This window comes from Enhydra lutris, unplaced genomic scaffold, assembly GCF_002288905.1.
Source record: "Enhydra lutris kenyoni isolate GAN:26980312 unplaced genomic scaffold, ASM228890v2 scaffoldscaffold19, whole genome shotgun sequence".
NCBI lineage: Eukaryota > Metazoa > Chordata > Mammalia > Carnivora > Mustelidae > Enhydra > Enhydra lutris.
The window spans coordinates 6,977,914-6,998,429 of record NW_019154103.1 but is presented as its reverse complement, the minus strand read 5'-3'; the positions used below and the strand labels follow the sequence as shown (position 1 = coordinate 6,998,429).

At 42.3% G+C, this 20,516-nt stretch overlaps 1 protein-coding gene across 2 annotated transcripts in view; it reads right to left on the bottom strand.

The window, feature by feature from the left end:
• LOC111148374 (Ras protein specific guanine nucleotide releasing factor 2) overlaps positions 1-20,516 on the bottom strand; it is a 250,627-nt gene that overhangs the window by 120,767 nt on the left and 109,344 nt on the right. For both annotated transcript variants that reach the window (XM_022504878.1, XM_022504879.1), the window contains exons 6-12: positions 16,658-16,737; positions 16,077-16,270; positions 10,476-10,585; positions 9,588-9,706; positions 2,965-3,125; positions 1,999-2,065; positions 1,342-1,478 (exon numbers count right to left, since the gene is read on the bottom strand). In XM_022504878.1, coding sequence (XP_022360586.1) covers positions 1,342-1,478; positions 1,999-2,065; positions 2,965-3,125; positions 9,588-9,706; positions 10,476-10,585; positions 16,077-16,270; positions 16,658-16,737 — 868 coding nt within the window. The remainder of the gene's footprint in view (positions 1-1,341; positions 1,479-1,998; positions 2,066-2,964; positions 3,126-9,587; positions 9,707-10,475; positions 10,586-16,076; positions 16,271-16,657; positions 16,738-20,516) is intronic.

Below are 20,516 nucleotides of genomic sequence, written 5' to 3'. Positions count from 1 at the left end.
TGATTGCTCAACATACATTCATAGAACCAGTGACTGATGCAGTTTCATAAGGGAAGAGATGTATTACAAACAGAGACTAAAGTATTAAGTCATACAGCACAGAGCTAATGAAAGGATTAATAAATCACCACATGGATATAATTATGCAAATACAGAAGATCCCCCATTTTCTTTCTTTTTTTGACCAGAAAAGGGGCGCCTTCTCTTCAAGCTATTTATTCACCATCAGAGGAGTCCTGGGGGTATATAGGCAAAAATCCAGCACTCCTGTAGAGGATGTTTAGAATGCTAATAAAAGACCTGGATTAGGTTTGACTCCTGACTCAAAGCAGTTGTGTAACTCTGGACACTTAGCCTTCCAAACCTCAGGTTCCTCACCTGTGAAACGGGCTGATACTTCTCTTTACCTTCAGAATGCTATTGTCAGGATCAAATGAGATTAAGTCTATAAAATTTCTTTTGACATATAAAAAAATTATTTCACCCTCCATTGTCTATTGTTCCTCAGTTTTCAGTCACTCAGAAGAAATTCACATTTCTACCTAAGTTTTGTATATAAATTACTATGAGCTCTTCAGAAAAAAAGAAGGCATTTGAATCTACAGTATATGGTTTATCCATTTGCCCCTATCTTCCTTGAGTTAATAACAGAAAATAATGACCAAGTCTTCTTTTAATATTTGCCTTACATGAACATTTTTCTCCTATATTGGCTAATGGAGTAAAAATTAATGTGGACTTCAATTTAGGAACAACTAAGCCCAATCACAACTAGTTTTGACATATTTCCAATTTCTGAATACATGCAGCAATTCCTTCACTGGGCATTGTTGATCAAGGAAAAGTAAACAAATCTGTTTCCTACTTTCTTTCCATATAAAATACAGGAAAGCTCATTTTCAGGTTTCCTACTACAGACAGTCTCTCTTCTTTGATATGATTCTTTAATTTGTGACTTCTCACAAATTAGCTGCTTTTGTATCTCTCACCATTTTCCTGCCTCAGGAACAAGTAAGCCAAAGATGATCTAATGGGGGTCACTGGAGAATTTATTACTAATAGGGCAATTTTAACACAACTGATCACACTTACAGCCTGTATAAAATGCCCAGGAATTAACAAGCAAGTGCCACATTTCAGGAAAATTTCAACCTTACAAAGAAAAACAAACAACAATAACAAATGGTCCCAGCTAACAAGATACACAGGGGTGATGGCAGTGACCACAGCAACCAGAAGTAAATTTTTTAATAAAAACAAAATAACTAAAAATCTGCCCCCCCCAATTTATGTGGTGAAATTAAAAAACAATACAACTTGCAGCAAATGCCACTGGCTTACCTGACTTATGTCGCTCATCCAGGCAGCTTTCTCCTGGCGTGAAGGTGCTAACAAGACTACAGTGAAAGGGGCAGAATCAGGAGGCTCCACTACTATTTTAAAATCCAGATGTCCAAATACTTGCCCAGAACCTTTGGCTTCAACACATGCAAAGCAAACAATTAGATGTGAATACAAAAATACGGGTGATAGCCACTTTCACAGAGTTCTAGTAAGAGGATCGATGTGTGTTCAAATCCATAATCTCATTTCAGCAACATAGTACTTCTCGGGCAAGGGGAACCCCTTACTAAGCTCAGAAGTAGATAAGGAAGCTGAAGTCAGCCCGTTCCTCAGGACTAAGATCCCGGGCTCCTACTCATTTCCTGTTTTCTTTCCTTTTTAAAAAAATTTCCATAATATATAGAATTCCAACTCTCTCTAGTTCAATTCCTTTCTTCTCTGTCTGCCAGTGAAAAATGAGACAAATTCAGTAAAATATGAACTCCTAAAGATGGTTTTATGAAGTTCACAGGTTAAATGATTCAACAGAACTCTTCATGTAGAAATGACTTCAGGGAGCATATTCTCAACATCTTCCCTGTCTCCTCAACAGCCCTTCTTAGCTACAAGACGTTGTTATTCTACCATAATTCTAAGAGAAAGAATGTGACTTACAGTCATCATCACTCGCATCGGGCTCCTCAATCAACGTACATTCTATGAGTGAGAGAACCCCACCTGTCTGGAAACAAACCAATTTTTCATTAAGAGGCTGACAGTCCTGCATACGTTGGGAAGCTCAGATTTATAAACCTTTGATTCAAAGTGCCACAGAAGAAACCACAAGAGTTCTGCATCAGAAATAATTTCTCATAGATTCCAAAACTAAATTTGGTTGTGTTAAAGTAATGACACTCACTGAACCTCATGATTCTTCTCCCCCAACCCACTCTCACTGCCGGTGTTTTATAAATTGAGCAAGTCGGTCTGTGGGAGACCAGTTGGCACCTTGAGAATGAGTGCAACTGAGCCCACCCACCAGGAAGCGCTGCACGTGGTGGAAAGCCATCATCATGGCGCCGGGTAAGAAGTCAGGCACTACCAAGAGAAGGTACAGATCGGCAAACTTTCCCTATAAGGAGCCAGCCAGTAAATCTTTGAGGCTTTCCAAGCCATATGATCTCTACTGCAGCTACTCAAATCTGCCATTTTAAAAAGCATGGGAGCTGCCAGACAATATGTAAACACCGGAACAGGGCTGTGTGACAATAAAACTTTATTAACAGGCAGCGGGCTATGGGTCGTGGTTTGCTGATAAAGCAAGGTAAAATAGCAGTTAGCAAATATTAGATCAGTACACTGTAGTGATTTAACAGGATTTTTGTAGCTCAATAGTAATCGTTCTTTCCAGGTGATGACTTTAATTGCACTTCTTTATGAAAATACACACTTACATTTCTATCATTTTGGGTAAAATTGACAACAAAGAGCGTGTCAAGCTTAGCAACTGCACAGTGTCTCACTATGCACCTGTGACAATGTGGGTTTTAGGATACCAGGCATGGGGAAGCCATAATTAAATTAATCTCTGTGCCTCTCAAGTGCATGGACATTAAGTGGAATAGTCATGTAAACCCATACCTTCAGCAGATGGAGCTTTCCTCCTGAGCTTCTCGTACAAATTAAAAAGTGTTTTGTAAATAAGAAGCACTGTCTTTCTCCTTCCTTTTTCAAAGACAATGAACCCAGGCGAACTTTACTAAGTTTCCCCCTCTCAACAGAAGGTACTTGAATAAGAGAACCTGGTGATCACAAAAGTGAAGAATACACAGCAATTAAAATTCTGTCAAGTGAGAGCTGTTCTTGATGCAACACACTCTAGGGCCTGTTTCCCAAAATACCAAGGACTTATTTGACGCACCACTGGAAGTAAACCCCCACTACACTCAGAGCGGAAGAGACAAGGAACCAGTTTTAAGGGTCCAAGTAATCCCTATGACTTTTGTAAAACACCTCAGACTTGATTATTCATCTATAAGCTTTAAAATAAGTTAGAAAGAAAGCCAAACTGGAACTCAAACAAGGCACTTCTTCCATCTGTCCCTTGGTGATCCGATCTCAGTTCATTTATTTACTTAAGAACAAGATATAAGGGCACCTGTGTGGCTCAGTGGGTTAAAGCCTCTGCCTTCAGCTCAGGTCATGATCTCAGGGTCCTGAGATCGAGCCCCACATTGAGCCCCACATCGGGCTCTCTGCTCAGCAAGGAGCCTGCTTCTCCCTCTCTCTCTCTGCCTACTTCTCTGCCTACTTGTGATCTGTCAAATGAATAAATAAAATCTTTAAAAAAAAGAATAAGATAATACTGTATAATTACACATGATAATAATAACAACATAATGAGAAGAAAATAGAATTTATTCTTCCTGAGGTCAGGAAGGTAGACAAGGAGCATATTAGTAGAGTTTACCTTGTATTTAAAAAATAAAATTTACAATGCATTTATATCATAAAGATACACAGATTATATAATTCAATGCAATTTAGTTAAATTTTTAAAGGGCAGCTGTTTCAGGTTATATTTAAATTATGTGTGATGGGGCGCCTGGGTGGCTCAGTTGGCTCGGTGTCTGACTTTAATTTCAGCTCGGGCCATGACCTTAGTTGTGGGATCAAGCCCCGCACAGGCTCTGTGTTAAGTGCAGGGACTGCTTGGGTTCTCTCTCTCTCTTTGCTCCTCCCCACTTGGGCTCTCATGTGCACTCTTTATCTCTCTCAAATAAAATATTAATAAACAAATAAAGTGTGAGAAAAATTCTTTGTGGAATCTATGGAAACTTTAGAGTCATAAAGTCTAAACCAGAGCATTCCTGTGAGCAAACCTGTCTTCCATTCAATGTGAGAAGCTGTACAGATACTTTATAATTTCACCCTAATAATGACTTCCTCTCCCCACAAAATAAAATTCCAATCTAAGTTAGATATCAAACCAAAAAGTACTAGGAAAGATTCTTGTAAATACCTTGACTTCTGAACTACCTTGAGTCAGCAATATTTCTACTATTTGTTCAATCTACCACCTACCCTAAATGCAGCCTTACAAAGGCACATATCAGTCTCATAAGAACCATTAAATGCATATCCAACCCTTTACTATTAACAGGATTCAGCACTAAAAAACAAGATTGCAGGCAACCTCGTTTCCGCCTCATACATTTTCTGCAATTCTTGATTTTTTTTTTAATGAGCACAGATTACTTCCATAAGTGGTGAAAACCCCACTAAAATGGTTCATATATGTTAAATGGTAAAACTATGACTGTGGGTCACAAAATGTTCACATTAGCATATGAATATTTCAAATATCATCTACTTTAACAGAGATCTAAAGAAGTGGGGGGGGTGGGGGAGGGTGAAGAAATGGGGGGGCGGGGGTGGGGTGGGGATGGGGGTGGACCCAAGCCTCCAGGAGCAGATTCCATCTATTCAGGTGAGTGCTTAGGTGGGGCTGCCTGACAGAGACAAAGTAGGCAGCTATTGGGGGGTGGGGCAAAGATAGCACAGAAGGAGTCCTGGGGGAGGGCGTGGGACTGGGGAACACGGGGCAGGAGAAGGCTTGATTCCATTGAAGGGAATGGGCAAGGGGAAAGGGGAAGGAGGAGGTGAGGCAAGTGGGAGGAAGCTGTCAGAGAGCGCAGGCAGCAAGTAATTAAATTTCAAGAGTAAAGGAGGGGGGGTGTGCAGAGCAGAAGGCAGAATGCCTAGAGAAGTAAATGAGTGAGTAATAGCAGAAAGATTGTACTCATGGGGCTCCGGAGCTGGAATGAAAGCCAGAGGAGTTCTTTCAGAGGACCTGGTTTGTCCCTCATTCAAAAGAAGGGGAAACTGAGGCCCAAGGGGCTAAGCAGCTCTCTTAAGATCACATCAGAGTGAGTGGCACCGCCAGGAGACAGTGGCGGATTCAGCAACATTAAAGCTGATCCTTGGAAAGGGATCGGAGAGGAGAAGACAGTACATTCTAGCTTTGCCATGAGAGGTGGTGAGATCATTTAGGGCAGAGTGAAAGCCTGGACCTTAAGACAAATATCCTGGTGGATAAACAGGTGTAGGAGTCGTTTTCAGAAAGGTTATAAGCCAAGTTCATTAAGACTTAATACCGTGTGTTGTTAAGCGCTTCTAGCATTTAATGATTTTGTTAAACAGAAATTACAGAATACACTGTTAGCTCATATACTAGTAATACTGTTATTTTCACCTTTCAGGTAAAAAAATAAATAAATGTTTCCTTGGTAACTACATGCTAATCTGCTTGATCTGTAACTGTTCATCTCACTATGTACATTAGGTATATACAGAAGTCTATACATCAGTATAAAAAGTGAGCAATTTCAACACCATTATTTGGTTTATAAAATAATCATAAGGGAAAAAACACGTTAGGTGGCTTTTTTTTTTTTTTTCCACATTTCATTTTAAGTTTGACCTGGTATTTCAACACAACTATAAGACTTGGAGACTCCTCTCTAGTTAATACAAATTAAAGGAATACTTAGTATTAAATCAGTAATTCCTCAATAACAGGCCATTGCTGCAACACAGTCTCTTGCATCTCTATCCTTGGTCAACCTAATAATTGGGGCAATTTACAACAAAGCTTCTGTTAATTCAGTCACTAATTCCAAAAGAGCGGCATTCAAGACTGGGTAATGACCTTATTCTTCATTCTACTCAGTACTGAGAAGCAACGAAGAGCCATTTCCAGGTTATTTGGTTAGGTATTTGAGAAGGTACAATTATTTCCAGACCCCATATTACAATTCCAAAGAACACTGCTATACTGAAAGGACATAATTTCCAGTCTGGGAATGATTAAGATACCACAGAGGTCTAGGTCTCATTCTCAAAGCATTTAGCTCTGAACTTGGTCACCTTCACTTAAGGATCCTGATTCACATTTCCACAAGACGTTAACTATGCAAAATGGGTTTAGTGCAAAATGTCAATTTAGAGCACCTTATCATCTACTGAATATTCATATATATTTTATGTTATTGAAAAACAGAAACTCATTCCAAAATTTAGATCTTGGTTTTTAAATTTACGTCATACTCTCACAGGCACTAGTCTAGATAGATGCTCTTGGAGTCCCATTAGTTCGTGTAATCCTCACCACATCCCTAAAAGCTGGGTACTATTAACTCCAATGTAAGGAGAGCAAACTGAGGCAAAGGAAGATTAAGTAAATTGCCCAGTATCCTTCAGCGAGGAAGTAGAGGACGCAGGATTTGACCTCCAGTGACATGGTTATACTGCCTCCCTATTATTGCTTCGGACTCTTACACTTTAGTTCAACAAACTTTGAGTAGATTTTAGAAAATAAATGACATTATCTGACCACAATACGATATAGTCCTTTCCATCCTGCTCATCAACTGTTTAATAATTAGAAACAATTGGGACGCCTGGGTGGCTCAGTTGGTTAAGCCGCTGCCTTCGGCTCAGGTCATGATCCCGGCGTCCTGGGATCGAGTCCCGCATCGGGCTCCTTGTTCTGTGGGGAGCCTGCTTCTCCCTCTGCCTCTGTCTGCCTGTGCTCGTTCTCTCTCCCTCTCTCTCTCTGACAAATAAATAAATAAAATCTTTAAAAAAAAAAAAAAAAATAATTAGAAACAATTTATAACAGAGCTTCTGTTATTTCAATCAGTAAATTCCCACAGATTGACAGTTGAGATTAGCTGATGCCCCTATCCCAAGGAGATCTTTTGGATGACCTCGATGGCCTCTTTTTTCTAGTCCTCAGAACAAGAATTCATTTAAGATCGAAACTACACATATATTTGTGCACGCACCCCCCCACACACATACACACACACACACACGCACACACACACTCTGAAATGTACCTCATACCATCCCTAAAGTATATAACACAAATACCAGTGGACAATTAGAGCTAAGCTGTAGTCCCTTTAAAAAAAAAAATAGAATCCTTCAAAGTTTAAAAGGATAAGAAACCCACCTCACTGGGTTTCTTAAAGACTGTTAAGGGTATTTAGGAGAAGTGATAACAGGAACAACCAAAGCAAAACAATGTACACTTCCCAAATTATGTAAAATTGGATTCCTTTCTACTTTCAGATTCAGGTTTGGTTTTTTAAAACCAACTTTATTGAATAATTCCTAAACACACTAACCAGCCAAATACAGAAAAATACTGTAAAGACAAATCATGTATCAACATCAATACAATAATAACATTAGATATCTTAATAGCTGACAGAAGTGCTTAAACATGGGGCACAAACAGGCAACCAATAACATCTGGACAGGAATCAAAGGGAGAGGCAGCTCGTGAGTGCTTTTCCTCCAGGTGCATTGAAAAAAAATGACTTATTCAATATACTCGGCCTTCCAGCATTTTTCATTAGAGATGTCTTTTTTCGAACTTAGACAAGAGCAGTCTAAGTTTGTAGAAATAAATATTTATGCATAATACTACTTTTCAATCAAAAGACCTTTCAGAAATAAAATACTAGTTACAGAAACATTTGTTTGCATTCTCACGTATTATAAAGCTCTAGTCAATTAGTATTTTTTTCACGAACTCCAAATACAAGAAAAATACAGAAAAAGACATCTAACAACCAAAACTGCAATTCAACAAGCAATTCAATTTACTCCAATGCCCGTCTTTCAGGTATGTATAATGGAAAGCAGCATATAAGACAGGAGAGAATTCATAAACACAGCCCTCCAGAGTTACAATGGCTGGGAGTGACAAGCGTGCCAACGTGTACCTGTGATAAACAAGAGGATGAAACCCATGCGTGAGGAGGGAGGGGCCTCAAAACAAGGAGGAAGGTAAATTCATTCTAACTGGAGGGAAGGGGAGAATAAGATTAGAAGAAAATTGTAAAAGGCTCCCTAGAGGAGTCTGACCTGAGCCTGGAAGGACAAGCCAAACTTTGATAGGCACAGAAGGGATGGATAAGGGCAGTCCCCGTCCCCAAGCTGGGGACAGCGCACGGGAAGGCACAGAGCCAGGCAAGGGCCAGGAAGGCAGGAAGCCATGTGTGGACACACTCTGTGCGGAGGAACAGAGGGGGTTAGGAAGGCCTGATGTTTTTTAGCATTATATTCCACTAGATTTAAAGAAAAATCACTATCAAAAGTCAAAAATGAGAAAAGTTATCATTTCCTAAAATATACTTCCAAACGTTAACATATGTGTCATTTCTCTCTCTGTAAATAAATCATGGAAAACAGAACAGCACGCGTTACATTTTTTCAAGTATTCTGTGCAAAAAATGTATGTTTGCAGCTCAAACAATGTCTTGTTTGATGAGGTAAAAAAAAAATGCTAAGCAGCACATTTTGGTAGGCAACGGAAATGCAAATACCTTCAAGCGATATTGGCACATTAGGAACAGAAAACACATTAAAGGTTAATCCTAGTTCTAAAGGTATATGCCACCAAGTTCAAAGTTACAAACGTGCGCAACGTTATCGTCACAAACCAACTCCATGGGGCATGCTCCCTTCCCTCTGAACACCTGAGCAACGAAAAGGGACTTAGGATGAGGTTCCCGGCCCTGAAGGGAGATGCGCTGCGAGGCTGCTGCTTCTCCACTGTGTCAACATTTCATAAGCTTCGTATACTAAGTGATGCTGGCAAAGTACCCATCCCACAGACAAGACACATTCACCGTCACCCAAGCCTGGCAGGGGTCAAGAGACATTTCCCTGAGCAACTAGAGTTGCCAAGAGGATCAAATCATATCATGTGGGGCTGATCCAGAAGTGCTGATGAAGAAGGGGAACAAGAGACAGCTGTGTTCACTTCGGACCTTGTCCCCACCGCTATGTGAGAGGGCTTTGAGTAACGCAAGTTTCTCTTGGGCCTTGGCCTGCAAATCGTCGCCACCCGGCACTGCCACTCTCATCGGCCAGACCGAGCTGTCCTCCTTGGAGCTGTAGAGAATGTCTGGTCCACTGAGGAGGAGAGTCCAGTCAGAATGTAATTTACTGTCCCACTCGTGCTTTACTATTATTGTGTTGCTGTTTTTCATGGCCCCTGAAAAGAAACAGCACAAAGGTGGGCCTCAACCACAGCCTCGGTCAAGGCCATGGGGCTGTCCTGCGTGGACAGCATCAATCGCACAGCTACGTTAAGCCTGCTCCAAAATGCCTTCCGGGATCTGCCGGTGATAATGTGACAGTCAGAGACATCGCCAAGACCACGGGCCCACCGAACGAGGACTTACCTTGGCGGATGAAGGTCTGGCTGGTGTCCAGCAAAATATCACAGCCCTCTACGATCATCCTTTCTATGGCAAGGTTCTTCCTTATGTTTTCAGTGTCGCTCACTTCATCGTGCATTATCCTGTCAAGACACAGCACGGACAGACCACAGGGAGAGAGATTTTCTATAGCCTGAGCCGGTACGCAAAGAGCGCTACCTGGGAAGCTCAGTTTTGAACTTGGACCAGTGTAACTGGGGCTGTGGGGAGAGCAGACCTCTAGGCTTCAAGCGGCCACGACTCAGACCAAAGCGAATGTACATTACGGTTCAAAATGACAAGTGGGCCAGCGACCAATGAGGACCCTGGGGATGCTGTTCATAAATGCAACAGGAAAGCAACCTATTATTTTATGAACACCTCCCTTCACTGAAATTATAATGCCATTTCTTAGAGGTGGAACAAATTAGAGAACTCTATACTATTTATTCCATATAAGCTAAAGGAACACAGATGTAAATAATTCACTGAAACTGAAAAGTCATAAAAAATCCAATACACATTCTCTAGCTTCTTGCCAAATATGAACACAAAAACACAACTAAAAATCATTTTCCTATTATGCAAAGATAACATTTTCAAACTTAAATCCAAATGCACCTATAATCTCAATTACATAAACCCACATGCTATAAAAACATTTTCAAAGGTGTATTTTACTCTTGGTTAAAATTAATGTGTATATTGATTCAGCACCATCTGAAGGGCTAGTGTTTCACATTCAGGCGAACCTGAGAAGCTGGACTGTGTCTTGCTTCTTGTTCCCTAGACAGATATATATATAGTAGATTTCCACAGAGACTAACGTGCTGCTTTCTTGAAACAAGCCTTTATCATACGTTCTCCACATACCTGGACAGTTCCTCTAGTTTTGATTTAGCAAACTCCAGACTTTTCCTTTCCACATGCTCGTGGGGTGTATGAGCGAGGAGTTCATGAAGTGTGATGATATACCTAGGGATCTAAACGTAAATAAGGCCAGCATGAGCAAGAGGTCAGGATGAGCAGCCCTGGGACGTTCTCTCCTGGGCCGTCAACATGTCGGAGAAGTGCATCTCTACTTCTACAGTTTTGAAATGAACTATGCTTCAAACTTCACACACATACACACACACACATTCATCAAGAACACTAGAGAAGAGTGACAAAACATTATGTTCCAAAGAAACACTTGTTTCTTTAGGTTTTTTAAATATAATCATATATTTCTTAATCGTAAGATTTGAAAATTGGTTCATAGGGAAACATGCACTGTTTATCAAGTCACGCAAGCTTTACTTAGATACATTTGTTCATGATTTTTTTTACTGGAGAGAGAGAGAGAGAGCATGAGTGGGAGGAGGGACAGACAGAGAGAGAGAGAGGGACAAGCCGACTCCCGGCTGAGCAGGGAGCCCCACATGGGGCTCAATCCCAAGACCCTAAGATCATAACCTAAACCAAAGCCAGATGCTTAACTGATTGAGCCATCCAGGCAACCCCACAATTTTTGTTTTTAAATTCATAATCCTACTGCAATGTTCTCTTGAAGAATAAAAATTTGAGAGAAGATATATTTACTTTTATCACATTCTCATCCTACTTTACCTTAACTCATCCTTCTAGCAGTAAAAATATGGTTTAATTACATTATTTACTTATACTTTTGTTTCTGGATAAACTATCTGAATTCTGTCAAAAGCAGAAACTCCACCAGCCCTATGAAGGTTTTAACAGAACTCATAGAGATGTAACACAACTCATAGCAATCCTACATATTCATTTTCTACTGGCTTACATACTAAAATTTCTTAGAAAACTGGGGCACTGGGATTAATTTTAATAACAACATGCTTGGGGCACCTGGGTGGCTCAGTGGGTTAAGCCTCTGCCTCCGACTCAGGTCATGATCTCAGGGTCCTGAGATTGAGCCCCGCATCAGGTTCTCTGCTCGGCAGGGACCCTGCTTCCCCCTCGCTCTCTGCCTGCTGCTCTGCCTATTTGTGACCCTCTCTCTGTCAAATAAATAAATAAATAAAATCTTAAAAAAAAAAAAAAACATGCTCGAACAGCAGGTACTGTAACACTGCCCACTATGGGTCAGATTGGAGCTCCAGGTTGGAGAGGGCAACCCAAATCTTCACAGCAATGTAAGGGTTATTTCCCCATTTTATAGAGAAAAGGTGGAAACAAACTGTGAAGCTTTGTGTCCGGTAACTTGCCCAAGGTGGTCTCACAGTCAATGCCAGAGCCAGCCATCATCATGGCTCTCACTGGTGCACAAGCCCATTGGGTCTCTTCTGTGGGGCCTGGCGTCTCACTGGGTGGGCCCTCGAAAGGACTTCTGAGAATGATGGAAGTAACACAGCCTCCCAAGGTGCTGTGGCTAGTGCCTTCCATCTTGTCCCGAGGTGTTGGCAGCTCAATCCATAGGTCTGCTTTTGCTCTCGTGCAGGTGGTGGCCTTCACCAGGTTACTCAATATCGTCTGCTGAAGGCCCATATTTATGCATGAGCACAAAGGCCAGTGCCGTCAGCACACACATGGATCTGCCCTGATACTCTGGGACCGCATCCTAGGGGATGTCATCACATCAAGGTTTTGGAAGCACAAACGGACTCCATAGAGGAGGGAGATCCCTCCCCCTGTACAGCATGGGGAGGACCCTTTCTGTCTCTCCATTCCATAAAACCTTCCCTGGTAAAGGCCCCTGGGATACGTAGACTTTCACAAATCTCTTCTGCACAACGCCATGATGGATACCAGTTTGCTTCTAAGTCAGCAGTCCTCCAAGAAAATCCAGGCAATCAACAGCTAATGCACTACATTTTTCATAACAAAGAAGGCAGGAGTGGGAGAGCCTGACACTTAAAATGCAGGCACTGAAAACCCACAAAACTAAGTTTAGTCAATAGCTTCATGATCTTTCCCCATTAATTAAATCTATTTTAGAGAGCTCCTTGGCTAAGATTCAAGTAGATGGATTTGAAATTCAGAGACTGGCCCTTTCTCCTTTCTGGTGGAGGAACAAACAAGCCTGAAGCTGCTAAAAAGCCAGGCAAGGATGTTCTGCAGAGAAGTGGACGACTCTCCACAGAGCTCATGTGTATATTCAAGAGCCGATTAGAAATCCGTTCCCCACCAGAAACCAAGAATCACATTAAGTGCACTCCAGACGAATCTTGATTCTCCTTTTAGTTACGGAACAATACTTGTCACTTTGTAGACATTAATTAACTTGCTCTCCAATGACAGGGACTAGGTGGCCAGAGCTGCAAGTGGCTACTTTCTGGAGAACATCTCATAGCACTGTCCTCGTCGGGGGCAGACTGCGTGATCGGCTTCCCAATGGGCTTATGAGCAGCTGAAGCCAATTTAAACAGTACCCATTAAGCCACTGTCTTTGCTAATTAAAAAATTATATTAGTGACTACATTATTTTCCATAACAAATTTTTTTCTTGGCAACACTTGGACTTATTGGTCTGATAGTTCAATTGAGGACAAACTGAACTATCATCCAAATTCTACATTTCCTCCATGCTTCTATAGCTCAACATAGGACATTAACAGCAGCAATGGACTTGACAGAGAGGCCAGAAATCACACTTTTCTCTTCTTCCTTTTTTTTTTTTTTTAAGATTTTATTTATTTATTTGGCAGAGAGAGAGAGACTATAAGAGAGGGAACACAAGGATAGGGAGTGGGAGAGGGACGAGCAGGTTTCCCGCAGAGCAGGGAGCCAGATGCAGGGCTCGATCCCAGGACCCTGGGATCATGACCTGAGCCAAAGGCAGATGCTTAATGACTGAGTCACCCAGGTGCCCCACACTTTTCTCTTCTAAATATACACAGGCTAAAGATTGCCAATTGGCTCTCCCCTGTGCTCACACCAATCTCTGCCACCATGTCTAGACTCAAGAAGTCTGGCCAGAGGGCCCTTGGTGGGTCAGGCTCCTCCACTGCTGCCTTATACCAAAAGAACCATAGTGCCTCCGCCTCTGGCATCCACTAGAGCAAGGTGGAGGTGGCGACATACCATGGCACAGGCACGCAGGGGGAAGTAGCAACAGTTAGATCCTCTGAGGGAGCCAACGCTTCCATGACTCATTTGTGAAAGAACCCAAAAGGAACAAGAAGGACAGATTGAATCTAGTGAGAGAAAACCTTCAAGCTTCTAGAAAGGGCAATTTTCCCCCAAGTATCCCATAGGGTCACTCCTACGGAGAAGGCAGGAAGAAGAGACACCAAGCCAATAAGACAGAGAAGAGACATCCAAGGAGAATGAGGCTTTTAGGAGCAAATTCTGATGGTTTTCCCTCTTGCTCTGTTCAAAATAGTTATAGGGAAGCAAATAAACAGCACAATTCCATGTTCTTTCAATTTGTACATTTCTTGCAGTTTGGACAAACTCTAGCTAAAATCAAGTTTGAGGTTTCTACCAGAACAATGGCTCTCATAACCAGTGCCTTTGGTCTGGAAGAAGCCAGAGAATCTCAACATCTGACCCTTCAGCTAAATTCTAGGGTTTGGGGCCACCGCAGTCTTGGGGTAAGGGTTCTTGGACAAACACCAGGCTCCTTGCAGTGCCACATAGTTACCCAAACTTCCAGAACTGATATAGTCCCCCTAGGATCACAAAGTCAAATGGGAGATGACTAGAGCTCAGGTGCCTCAATTTTAAGAGTAAGAAACCAAGATTTAGATGGTTCAATTATTTTCCTCAATGGTACAACTGAAGAGTGAGCAAGACATCCAAGTCTCCTAAAGATTCTCAGTCCAATGGTCCTTTCCTGCATTATGGGAATTCCTTGGAATCAATGAAAATGCCAAGCTATTCTTACGGGGCTTATACTCCAGGGCAAAGGAGGGCGGGTGGCAGGAGAGTATCTCAGCCTTTGTAAGAGGATCTGAAGGGCTTTCCAAGGACCTACAGTCTACTGTGTTTGGTCACCTCTCCTAATGTGCAAGTGCAGTTGCGGCATTTTAAAAAACACTGAGAGAATGACACCGAGAGGAAATTAAATAGGGTTCGGGAAGACATAAATGGGCTGCCAGAAAGGGAGCCAGGTACCTCCCTGAATGTTCCATGTGACTTTCATAACTCTCCCTTTGAATATTCACCTGAGATGAAGTTGCCAAAAAGATATAATTTTGGGTGTTTAATCATAAAGGTAACTGCCAACAACTCAAACAGAATCTCAGAACATTGTACCATATAAAGTTTGTATCACTTAAGTAAAAGCTTAAATTACAATTTTTATAAGGTTAAAAAAAAAGCAACTTGTTTTTTTGTGCTGAAGTTTTTCTTGCAAAATATTTCCTCAGAGGGGCAAAGAGTTCAAACAACTCTGTCCCATGAAAGAACACAATAACATTATACAGCTTCACTCTATTTAAGTTGTTTCAGATGCATCCTTTTAGTTTTTAAAAATCTTACTAAACCTCTGTGGTGACTGCCAAGATTTCAAGCAGGAGAGACAAACTCTAGGACCATCAACCATGAACCAGAGCAACATTTCTTCCTAAGGCTCCAAGACGATCGGCCGGGGTCAGCGATGCCTGTCCAAGGGGGGGAGAAGCTCTCTGCAGAAGCCCTGACACATGATTGAGAGAATCGGTTTACCACATGACAGTCTGGGGACCTGGCCAAAAGCCCCATAAATTCCACAACGAGAACACTCGATGCCTGTCCAAAAGAACAGAATCGACACTTTTCAAAAGAGCAGGAGCTTCAATCCACATTTTGGCCTCTGCGGTCCTCACTCAAGGGCTCTTAGCAGGAAAGCCCTAGATACAGGCAAGAACACAAGTGTGCCTAAGCCCTCGGGGTGTGACAAGCTCCAGCCTCAGTGCAGCAACCCAACTAGGGGCCAAGAGTCCCCCAGTCCAGTCAGTGCCTCCAGATGCTGCGTGTCCACAGCCCGTGACCCGGCACATCCTCCTGTAGCTCCGCAGAGCTCCAGACCAGCTCCAGACCAGCTTCGACAGCCACTGGAACAGGGCAGAGACTCTGGGCAGGAAAACAAAGCCTCTCCCTGCACCCCTCCACCCCTCAGGCGTCTTTTACGCAACCAGCAGATACTGAAAGTTTTGCACAGTGTCCTATTTCTGTAAACCCAGTAATATTTTTAAACATGCTGGAGGAGGAGCCTCCATGGAAGAAGTCTGTGTGGAATCTTTCTGTAAAGAGAAAATTGTGCCACTTTGCAAAAAACCTTCCTGATTTAATTGCTTCCAAAATGCCTGGTTTAAAAAAAAAAAAAAAAAAAAGCCTGCCTTTCCTGTACTACACAGACAGAAAACGTGTGGCCTGTATTTGTTTATCTCAGTGTCATGCTCAAGATGACAGATGATGCACTTGGGCCCTAATTCCCCACAGGGCACCCTTGCACACCTTGCTCTGGTCACCCGAGGTATCAGCACCAACCAGACTGCCGTCAGTGACTTCTACAATGCGTCCCAGATGACGTACCTGAAACATTGGATAGGTCAGGAATGTTTCCAGCATCCTCCCCTCACAGGCAGGGTTGGCTTCATACTGCTTTAAGAGTTTGTCAAAATCTCTGTTTTGTTTGCAATTGGCAAGCACTTGGAGGCTGTACTGGTGGTTACGTACAAATTCTTGATAAATGTTCAACATGGGGAGCAAAATATCGAACAGATCGGCTGGAAAAGAAAAGTGAACATGGCAGTTTCTCTTTGTGCTCGGTAAATTATAGAAGGGATGAGAAGGGACTCTGTTCACTCCATGGACTGGCCGAGAGCGGCTCCCAGCCCCAGGGTCACATGTGCACATGGTCCCCAGTTCAGACGCATGAATGACTGATCTGGTAGAGTACCCCTGGGGAGCCGGGCACCACTCTCGCCCCACAGGCGCCATGACAGGCCAGAGAAAAGGGCTGGAGGGGCACTGAAACAGAAGCCTGGTACCCAAGGAAGCTCACAGGTCAACAGGGAAATTCAGACAGCATAGGCTGAATGATGTTGAATCGATTTTACTTAAATTGTTGCCATATTAAGAGAAAATCTTTTATCTTTAAAGCATGGACTTACCTAAAATTAGAGTAGGCCAGTTTGCTATCCTTGCCTTCAATCCTTGGTGAAATATTTCATGAAGGAACATGATTGTTTCACTATAAAAAAAAAGTGGGAAAATAATATAATCCAGTCATTGTAAAATGTCTATTTTGTTGAAGAAGCCCACTGAGTTGTTTTTTGTTGTTTTTTTTTTAAAGATTTTATTTATTTATTTGACAGAGATCACAAGTAGGCAGAGGCAGGCAAAGAGAGAGAGGGGGAAGCAGGCTCCCCGAGGAGCAGAAAGCCCAATGAGGGGCTTGATCCCAGGACCCTGGGATCATGACCTGAGCCAAAGACAGAGGCTTTAACCCACTGAGCCACCAGGCGCCCCGTGAGGTTTTGTGTTTTTTTTTGTTTTTTTTTTTTAAGATTTTATTTATTTATTTGACAGACAGAGATCACAAGTAGGCAGAGAGACAGGAGGAAGCAGGCTCCCTGCTGAGCAGAGAGCCCGATGCGGGGCTCGATCCCAAGACCCCGAGATCATGACCTGAGCCGAAGGCAGAGGCTTAACCCTCTGAGCCACCCAGGCGCCTGCCCCATGAGTTTTTAACGCCTTAATAAATACATGATATACATGTCTCCCAGGGCCTCCAGACTGTAGACCAAATAATAACATGGACTGCACTAACCCTCAAAAAGCAATGTGCCTTTCAGACAATTTTTTTAAATATTTTATTTATTTATTTGTTAGAGAGGGAGCACAAGAAGGGGGAGCAGCAGGCAGAGGCAAAGGGAGAAGCAGGCTCCCCGCTGAGCAGGGAGCCTGATGCGGGGTTGGATTCCAGGACCCTGGAATCATGACTCAAGCCAAAGGCAGGCACTTAACCAAATGAGCCACCCAGAAGTACCCACTTCAGACAATCTTAAAAATTGAAGGAAAATTCTGAGCTAAGCTTCAAATACTGGAAGTCAGTAAGTACCAAATCATTGTCATATAACCCTCTTTACCAACTTATAATAGAAACATCTTTCTACTGTTAGAAGGTAGCACTTCAATGGATAATCAAAAAATTAGCTGTGATCCTTTTCCTTTTAGATTTGATTCTAGATCCTAACTCAGGGAAAGGAGTCTCTCTTTCATTAAAATAAGTTTTGACAGGAGATAGGGGAAAAAATCCATAGCAAAGGTTTGGCAGAACTGTGCTGTAACCACTCCTCAGACTCCCAGAAGGAAATGTGAAAGAATCCTCTGAAAAGGACAAAGCCTACATGGAGATACTAAAATACGGACAATGCATAGAGATCCAAATTTCTTAAAGGTTCAAGAAGAGTAGTTACCAAAGCAACTTTTGCTTTTTCCTCATTACAATTAACCCACTGGCGTGAACCTCTAAAGCCTTTTCTGAACTAGCACATCCACAGAATCAAATACAGACTCATTCATGTAAGTGAGACTCTCTGGTTTGCTGAAGTCAAATTCCACTACATATACATCAGTGGGAAATCCTTAACTTTTTCCAAATGGTCCCTGAAACAAAACACCCACTGCTTGAAGATAATAATTTATTTTTGTTTTATAGTAATGTTAACTAAGTGGTGTTTGCTGTTCAAGGATTTCAACCAAAACTAGTTTGGTGGGTATTGTATATATTAGGTCTTTTTTTTTTTTTTTAAATTGTGTATGTTAGTCACCATATAGTACATCATTAGTTTCTGATGTAGGTTCCTTGATTTGTCGTTTGCATATAACACCCAGTGCTCCATGCAATCCATCACCATGCTCATCCTACCCCCAACCCCTCTCCCTTCTAAAACCCTCCATTTGTTTCCTGGAGTCCATAGTCTCTCACGGTTTGTCTCCCACTCTGACTTCTCCCCTTTCATTTTATCCTCCTAATGTCCTCCATGACATTCCTTATGTTTCACAAATAAGTGAAAACTATATGATAATTGACTTTCTCTGCTTGACTTATTTCACTCAGCATAGTCCCTCCATTCCCATCCACGCTGATACAAAAGTTGGGTATTCATCCTTTCTGATGGAGGCATAATACTCCATTGTATATTTGGGCCACATCTTCCTCATCCACTCATCTGTTGAAAGGCATCTCGGCTCTTTCCACAGTTTGGCAATTGTAGGCACTGCTGTGAACATTGGGGTACTTATGGCCCCTTCTTTTCGCTGGATCTGTATCTTTGGGGTAAATACCCAGTAGTGCAATTGCTGGGTCTATTAGCCTTTTAACCTCCATTCCATCCTCCTTCTAGGTGAACAGGATGGAGAGCTAAAGCTACGCTCCCCAGCCTCCCTTGTAAAGGCGGTTCTGGATGGAGGTTCAGTTCCACCATTTGCACCGAACAGATGCACTTGGTAAGGCATGGAAAGCAGGAGCAGAGGAGACCTTCCAGTTGCTGAAAATCAGTCGTGGAGATGTGCGTGTTTTAGAAGCCATTCCAGCACCCAGCTTCACTGTCCTCATTTCTAGGCAACAGCTTCCTGGACCTGAGAGGCAGATATGGTGGCAATGGTAGTGGCTGTACTTTGCTAACCACTGAAGCATGTCTACCGTGCTGTGCCCTTGAACTCAAAGCTCCAGGGACAGCTCCCTGATGTGACTCCTCCAGCTTCTCCAAAAACTTCTGTAAGCAGTGAACTCCCTCCACTCACAGAGAGGCTTCACCTTCCTACATTGAAAATGTATGTAACTGATGTATCTACTTTTATATTTTGATACCTAGGTGATTAGAAAACAGATGAAACAATCCTGCATGTAGATAGGGAGGTTACTATTTTTTTTAAGTATAAACTTTGTTGAAATTCAAAAAAATCGGGGCATCAGAGTGGCTCAGTTGGTTGAGCATCAGACTCTTGGTTTCAGCTCAGGTCATGATCTCAGGGTCACGAGATCAAGCCCCTCATCAGGCTCTGCACTTGCAGAGTCTGCTTGTCCCTCACCCTTTGCCTCCCCCCATTTGCTCACTCTCTCTCACTCATAAATACATTTTAAAAATCTTTAAAAAAATGAAATAAAAAAAAAATGACCTGCCATAACTGGAAGCCTTTACCTCCCACTTAAAGGCAAGGAAAGGAATCCAGTTAAATAGCAGCAATGACAACACCCTATAAGCAAGCCTCTGCTTTAAAAACATACGTCTTCAGTATGTTAACTCGAATAAAAAAAAAAAACTTCTTTAAAAGAAAAAAAAAAAAAAAAAGAGTGGAAAAATAAAAACACAGATCTTAAAAACAAATAAATAAAAAAATAAAAACATACCTCTTCAAATGCCCATTAAGGACGAGGGATAGTAAACAATTACTAACTGTGTGAAGAGCTGACAGCCTTGCCTTCCAAGAAGTGGCACAGCACATCCTGAATCTGAATTTTAAACAATATGACAAGCCTGGCCTTCCAGATGGCAGATCAGGCAATCCAATGGAAACCAATCCCCAGAGGTGACCTAAGATCAACTCGGTGGTCTGCCAACCTCATGAGCAGAGTGCCATTTACCATCCTGTCCACTGTCATCAAAACTGATAGAATGACACACTTGGGTGGCTGACGCATTGCCAAAATGTGAGTTGTATGGCCTGAGGAGCAGGAGCTCCCCTTGGGTCCCTTGCGATGTCCCACACACTCGAGCGTGGCCACTGCCACCTAATGTGGGGAGAACTCCCACCTCACAACAGAGAACTTCTAATCTCCTGTTAACAAGTTACCATCCAGGGGCACCTAGTGGCTCAATCAAGCCCCAAGACGGGCTCTGCATTCAGTGGGGAGTCTTCTTGACAGCCTCTCTCTCCTTCTCCCTCTGCCCCTCCCCGCTCAAATAAATCAATCAATCGTTAAAAAAGAAGCAAGTTACCATCCATCAACCAGTCTTTTTGCAG